At 39.7% G+C, this 7,725-nt stretch overlaps 1 protein-coding gene across 2 annotated transcripts in view; it reads left to right on the top strand.

The window, feature by feature from the left end:
• Positions 1–7,725, top strand: part of FZR1 (fizzy and cell division cycle 20 related 1) — a 70,706-nt gene that overhangs the window by 32,251 nt on the left and 30,730 nt on the right. For both annotated transcript variants that reach the window (XM_069086873.1, XM_069086874.1), the window contains 4 exons: positions 971–1,096; positions 1,530–1,593; positions 1,874–2,001; positions 4,013–4,095. In XM_069086873.1, coding sequence (XP_068942974.1) covers positions 971–1,096; positions 1,530–1,593; positions 1,874–2,001; positions 4,013–4,095 — 401 coding nt within the window. The remainder of the gene's footprint in view (positions 1–970; positions 1,097–1,529; positions 1,594–1,873; positions 2,002–4,012; positions 4,096–7,725) is intronic.

The raw sequence follows: 7,725 nt of genomic DNA, 5'->3' as shown, positions 1-7,725 counted from the left end.
GCCAGGTGTTTCTGGGTGGGTGCTAAGTGTCTGAGCCCAGGATTCGATCTATAGGTCTTCTCAACACTGGAGCCGGTGCTCTTACTCGCTGTGCTACCTGGCCGCCCCGGTTTGGTTTGGTTTTGATAAGTTATCCAAAATTATGATTCTTACCTCTCAGGAGTTTACAGATTGTTCATTTAGTCCTCAACAAATTTTTTTTTAAATAATCATACAAAGTACTTGTGAGATTGGTTCTTGCTCTGTACATACTTATATTCAAGTAGAGGAGAAAATAAATATAAACAGATAACTGTATAGCACAAGGCAGTATATCATATGTGCCAAATATATATTACAAATAATAAGTCGTTACAACAGATCAAAGTAGAGAGAAATCACTTCCATTTGTGATGATTGGAGAAGACTTCATGCACGAGGTAGCAGCTTAACTTGCTTGGCCTTGAAAGTTGGGGAGGTGTAGCTGCTTAATGAATTTTTCTTTTTTAATTAACTTGAGGGGTGGCTAGGTGGCCCAGTGAATAGAACACTGGCCCTGGAGACAGGAGGACCGGAGTTCAAATCCTGACTCTCTGTTATTTATGACCTCTGTGACCTTAAGCTTGGTTTCTCTGTGCTTTACTTTTCTCACCTATGAAATGAGGGGGATGGAATAGATAATTTCTGATGCCTTTATAACCCTCTGGTCCTCTGAAAATTTCTCAGACACTTGGGGAGGGCAACATTCCAAGCAGAGAGAATAGTATGAGCAAAGACACAAAAACAAAGAGATCTCTGAATATGGTGCTTTATGAGACAACCCAGAGTTATTCATCTAGGTATGTATTCTTCCTAGTCATGTGCCTCTGACCTCCCAACCTGCTTACACAGCTTACTTCCCAGATTGTGAGGAAGACTCTTTATAAATTAGAAATAGTTCACTTTTTAATAGTAATTTTTCTATCCACTGACTCAGATTTTATAATTCCAGGTTGCTGAGATGAGACGAACTTTGACACCTTCCAATTCTCCCATGTCTTCTCCCAGCAAACATGGAGACCGTTTTATACCTTCTAGAGCTGGAGCCAACTGGAGCATTAATTTCCATAGAATAAATGTAAGTGGTACAAGACCTTTGGGAAAGTCATAAGTGGAAGGCTACAGTATTTTTGATTACTGCATTCCTGGGGTCAGTAATAAGCCCCAATTGAACTAGGATAAAAGAAGATGGATTTTTATTTGCATTTACTTCTCTATATTTATTTGCTATGTTGTAATATAGACTTTATAGCCTAGAATAGGACAGGGCCTAGACTGGCAGAAAAAAAAATTCAGTGACTGAACTGGTGAGTGTTTTATAGTTGTTGGTATCACTTGTTGCTGTTTTCAGCAGTGGATGCCTTTGGATAATCATACAGCCATTGGAGGTATCATCCTTCAGTCTTAATAAATTAGCTGAAATAATAGCCAGAAACCCCAACACATACATAGATTAAATGGAAAAAGGAAGATAAATTCATACCATTATCCTTTGCTCTTCTCTATCTCAGGAAAATGAGAAATCACCCAGTCAGAATCGGAAAGCAAAAGATGCCACTTCAGATAATGGCAAAGGTTAGAAACTTAATTCCTTATAAATAACCTTGACTCTTTGGTTCCTGTCATGTACCAGAAAGCACCTGTAGCAGATATACTGCCAATGAAAACATCTTGAAATCTTGAGCTTTGCCATTCACCCTGGAGAGAGGTTTTCTTTCCTCTTTACTTTTTTTTTTTTGGAGGGGGGAAGGTGGGGCAGTTGGGGTTAAGTGACTTGCCCAAGGTCACATGGCTAGTTTTGTGTTATCCTCTTTACTTTTTACCATAGCACTTATGTTATCTTATGTCTATACAGATGGCCTAGCCTACTCTGCCTTGTTAAAGAATGAACTACTAGGAGCTGGGATTGAGAAAGTCCAGGATCCTCAGACAGAGGATCGAAGGCTACAGCCCTCCACACCAGAGAAAAAGAGCCTCTTCACAGTAAGTTTAGGTCTTGCCCCATGGCTTTACCATGGGTTTTAGAAGAATAGACTTAGACATTATAAAATGTCTGAATAAGTGACCATTTATTAAGCACCCACTGTATTCCATGAACTATATATACTAGGTGCTGGGGATAGAAATATATACAGTTGTACAATAGGTTTTGTCCTATAGGAGATTTATTTTAATAGAGGAAGATAAAAGATGTGGGTGAGTGGTGATGAGATTTGATCTAGGTAGTCTCAGGGATTTTTGAATGGAACCAAAGTATAGTAGAATGTCATGCCCTTTTCTGTAGAAATTATAATAATTGATTTGATTATTGTTCCCAGAACAAGAATTGGGGGGGGAGGGTGTTGCTGACAGAAAGGGAGGGGAAGAATGTGGAAATTTCCATGGCGTCATGGCAGATGTCAAGATACCTCTGATAGTCTCTGGAATCCTGGTAGATGGCTGAATAGGATGTGAAGCACAGACTGAGAGAGCTTCAATAGAGTGGTTTAGGTGAGCTTGTACTCACTCACATACCAGCCAGGCCACTTAGTGGATTAACTCCCAGAGGGAATTTGTGTGCAGTCTTCCCAAGCTGAATGGAGCTGTTGGTAAGCCACATTTTACCTTTTAGTTGGAAGCCCTAGGACAGAGGGTTAATGGGCAGAGTGTCACCTTTTTCATTTCAGTTCAAAACAGTCTCTGACCACAAAGTGCTTGTATTCTGTGAGAATTATACCATATGCATACAGAAAGGAAATACAAGGCAATCTGAGGAGAGGGGTTGGGGGGAGGGGGGGAGGCAGGCAGAGAGAGATTTTGCAAAAGTGGCATCTAAGTTCATGAGACCTGGAAGGAAGAAAAGGATTCTGAGAGGCAGTGTGTTCTATGCAGATAACGTTTGCAAATGCAAAGAGGTGGGAGATGAAATATTAGGTTCGAGGAGTGGCTTTGAGTTCAGTTTCACTAAAATGTTGAGTGTGAGATAAAGCTGAAAAAGCACATGGGAACCACATTGTAGGGAGCTGGGGGTTAAAGCCTAGGTGAAGAGTTTGGGGTTTTTCCTAGAGGTTAGTGGGAAATCACTGGAGATTCTTGAGCCTGAGAAGGATACAGTAAGCCTGTATCTCTACCCCATTCCATTTTCCCATAGCTGGAAAGTGAAGGTGACTGAGATCTTGAGTATGTGTAGCAGCTGTGTCTCATAAAGAGATATTACCATCTTCTGTGGTCTCCATGAGAATGAAGCAGACTTAAGCAAATGAAAAGGCATCACTTCCAACTCTTCTTCTTCAATGCATATAGGCATACTTTTCCTGCATCAGAGTTGCTTGAAGTCGTAGAATATAGAATATTAGAGCTAGGAGGAGGAACCTTTGAAATCATAACAATTCAGTTACTTAGTTTTATACGTGGAGACACTGAGGTTCAGATGGGGAAGTCATTTGCGAATGGTCATATGGTAAGTAGTGGCATAGCCAGGGCTAGCACTCAGGTCTTGAACTGTCAAGCCAATGCCCTTTTTACTGTAGCACATCTTTTATAGTGGGAGGCTTGACACTCCACAATCATGGCACACCTCTCTGGGATTTTCTTCTTTCTCTGCCCTTCTGATAGACCTGAAGGTGATGACTTGGTGCTGGTTGGTGCCCTCCTTTGCAAAATTAGGAGGTTGTTTAGAATATGAAAGAGGGCTGTAAAGATCTTCTTTATTAGGTGGTTTTAAAGGTCTATTAGAGCATTGCCATCATCTGATATTGTATGTTATAGGATGTGTATGGGAACACCTTTTCTGATTTCAAGATGCTTACATTCAATTACATTACATTGACAGCAATTGAAAACAGCTGGTGTGTTTGTCAGCTGTAGCATGGTTTCTATGAAAGGGACTTCAAGTTTCTCTTTGCTTCATTTCTCTTTTGTAGTTTTTCTTTGTTTGATAATCTTCCAGATCTGTATGACTTGGTGGTTTTTTGTTGTATATTTTCCTTCTCTAATTTCAAATTTCCTTCTTCAGTACTCCCTCAGCACCAAGCGCTCAAGTCCTGATGATGGCAATGAAGTCTCTCCATATTCTTTGTCCCCAGTCAGCAACAAAAGGTACAGTGCGATTCTGCACCCAAAGAATAAGGTTATTGTCAGTCACCCCACAGGCATTTCCCTCAGTGATGCCTGGGTTCTAGGCAGAGGGGCCAAATTCTACTGACTGTTTTGCTGATGACTGTGCTATATAACAGGGAGCCGTAAGTGCTAGGCTGAAGTATTGGCAAAAGAGAGCAATTAGAGGGCCCTTAGCAGTGATATGAAACTATGGATCTCTGTTTCATACTGCTTTTTAAAGTATATAATAAATTCCACACATTACTTTTACACCTCCTAAAAGAATACTTTATTCAATTAAGTCATTTGTGGGGTATTGGGTATTTTTGGTTTTGTTTTGCTTTTAATTAGCAAAAAGCAAGCAGCATCATACATCTTCTACAAGTTAGTCTGTTGTATGGCTGTAAAGGGAGAAAATCATTTGCAGAAACCTACCTGTTCCTTTAGCATGTTTTCTTCAGTGATACATGGATAGAATTTATAGAGATGAGATAGAGATGGTGTGTTCTATGCTAATGTCCATCCTTTTTATTGCCCTTTTTGGAGAGGGTCTGGGGTTTGTATCATCTGTGATCTTTTACCAGTTCATGATTTGTCTTCCTTTGAGATATCTTGAAGATTATCTCCTTAATACTTCCTACATTGTCACTTAGATCACAGGGTTTTGTTCTGTTCTGTTGTTAGGAACTAGCTCTTCTTTTGTCTTTGTTTTCTCAAGTGTAATTCTGTCGCTTCATATAGTTAATCAAGTGTTAGAGTCAAAATATGATGCTTCCACTGTGATTGTTAGTGATCATAGACCACTGTAGTTATAGCTGACAAATCTGTTCCATTTTGCATCTTATTCTTCACATCCTGGTTTAAATTAATAAGTTCTTTTGAGATGATCTGACTTAATTGGGTCTCACCTCAAGCTTTCTGCTGGTTTGATTTTTCTTCCACTGCCTTTCCCTTTTTTTTGTAATAATACCATTCATAATTGTCTTAATAGTCTTGTAAGGAGTTTATATTCTATATTGGTCTTGGCTGATCTGCTTTATGGTTGGCATTGAGGATCAAATATTTCCTATCGTAACTCTTAAAGTTTTTGTTGTAATGATTACTTTCTATTGATTAAACTGCTTTAGAAATAGTAGTAATCAGAATTTATCTTATTTACCTTTACCCATTTTTCGATGTCAGCATTTATTTGAATAGGTCATATTGAAGCTTTTGTGATGAGAGAGCATTTAAATGCTTGCTTAGCAGAGTGCCAAACACTGGGTCTATAAATAGAAAAGCATAGTCCCTTTCCCTCAAGGAGCTCACATTCAAATTGTGGGTGATGACACACATAAAAACCATGCTGACTGGGTCCACTACAAATAAAACTTGGCCCTCACTATCACATGGCAATCCTTTTACACCTCCATAATTAACTCCTCTAGAAACTTTTCCAAATCTTTTCATGCCTCCTCAAAATTACCATGAATGGCTCCCGCTTTCCCCACTGTCTCAGGTAAGAACCTTGCCTCATATTTCACTGAAAAAATTAAATTTGCAGAGAGCTCCTTCTCCCCTCCTTATTTCACATCACTCAGATGCCTTCTGCCTCATCTCCTCCATCCCCTCTGTCGCACATAATGAAGTAGTCCTTCTTGCCAAGGCAAACCACTTTACATGGACAAGTGATCCCATTTCAGCCTGTCTTCTCCAATAGATTGCCCCCTCTATTACTCCCATTCTCACTTATCTTCAATCTCTTCTTGTCTGCTAGCTGCTTCTCTACTTCCTAAAACATACCCGTGTCTCCCCATCTGCCAGAAAAACCAAACAAACCCTTACTTGATCTGTGTGTCACTGCTAGCTGTCATCCTATATTTCTCTTCTCTTTGGTGGCTAAACTCTTTGAGAAGTCTGTAAGCTGTAAGTGCCTCCTCTACTTTCTTTTTTTTTTTTTTAAACCTCTACTTTCTTCTCACACTCTTCTGAACTTTGCAGCCTGGCTTCAGACCTCATCATTCAACTGAAAGTGCTTTCTCTAAATTGCTAATCATCTCTTAATTGGTAAATCTAGCGGCTTTTTCCTAGTCCTCACTCTTTTTTGACCTCTTCAGCCTTTGACACTGTTCATCATCCTCTTTGATATTCTAGGTTTTTGTGACCTATTCTCTCCTGATTCCCTTCTTGGCTACTTGAATATGCCTTCTCAGTCTCATTTACTGGGTCTTCTTTCAAATAATTCCTACTAACTGTGGTGGGAGTCCCCTAAGGCACTGTCTTGGGCCTTCTCTTTTCCCACCATACATTTCACTTGGTGATTTCATCATTTCCTGTGGATTGTATTATCTCTATGCTCATAATTCTCGAATTTACTTACCCAGCTTTAACCTCTCTACTGACCTCCAGTTACCATCTCACTAGACATTTTGAACTGGTTGTTCCATCTACATCTTAAACTCAACATGCCCCAAACTGAACTATCTTTCCACATTGAGACCTCCCCTCTTCCTGACTTCACCTGTTATAACTGAGGGTACTACCCTCCTCCTAATCACCTAGACTTCAACCTACATACAATTCTTAACTCCTCACCTCTCTCTCTCTCTCTCTCTCTCTCTCTCTCTCTCTCACACACACATCTAATATCTTGCCAAGGTTTATTGATTTTATTTACAGAATATTCTCATACATGCTCCTTTCTTCTGACATTGCTACTACCCTGGTACAAGCCCCTCATCACCTCATGCCTGGACTGTAGCCTGATGGTTGATCTCTGGGTCACAGATTTCTTCCTGCTCCAGTCCATTCTCCACTCAGCTGTCAGTGATTTTCCTAAAACTCAGTTCTGACCATCTCACTCCCCTATTCAGTCAGTTTTAGTGGCTTGCCGTGACCTCCAACGTCAAATAGAAATCCTCTGACATTTAAAGCCCTTCACAACCTGGCCCCTTCCTACTTTCCTAGATTTCTGACATCTTGCTCCCTGACCATATACTCTATTATGCAAGGACAGTGACCTTGGTGTTTCTCAAATAAGACATTCCCATTCCACATTAGAGGTGTGCATTTTGGATGTTCTTTGTGTTTGGAATACTTTATCTCCTCAACTCTTCCTCCTGGCTTCCTTTAAATCCTAGCTAAAACCTATCTTCTCCCAGAAGCCTTTCCTGATTCCCCTTCATGCGAATGCCTGCATTTTCCTGATTGTTTTCAATTTATCTTGTCTATATCTTGTTTTATGTAGTTGTTTGTTCCATGATTAGACTGTGAGATTGAGAGCAGGGATTGTCTTTTGCCTTTATTGTATTCCCAGTATGTAGCACAGTGTCTGGCAGTAATAAAGACTTAATAAACATTTATTGACTGACTAATACAGAAGGGTTTAGTTGTAGGTTGAATAATAAAGGTACATGTTCATTTTGTTTGGAGAATCTTGGATCTTTATAGAATTTCTTTACTTTTTTCTCTGAAATAAATATTGACACATGAACCACAATTATCTTCATGATTCTCTTTTTGTGGATGTTTATCTTGAGTGCTACAAACTTTTTGAAGCCTAACACCATCCTAGCTTTACAGTCTGATCATCTGTTACTTCTCTACACACACACACACACACACACACACACACACACACACACACACACA

Source organism: Petaurus breviceps, unplaced genomic scaffold, assembly GCF_028583685.1.
Source record: "Petaurus breviceps papuanus isolate PSGF00001 unplaced genomic scaffold, PetGlider_PUasm1.0 180, whole genome shotgun sequence".
Taxonomy (NCBI): Eukaryota; Metazoa; Chordata; class Mammalia; order Diprotodontia; family Petauridae; genus Petaurus; species Petaurus breviceps.
Note: the sequence above shows the minus strand (reverse complement) of the source record. Positions and strands in the feature narration are given on the sequence as shown.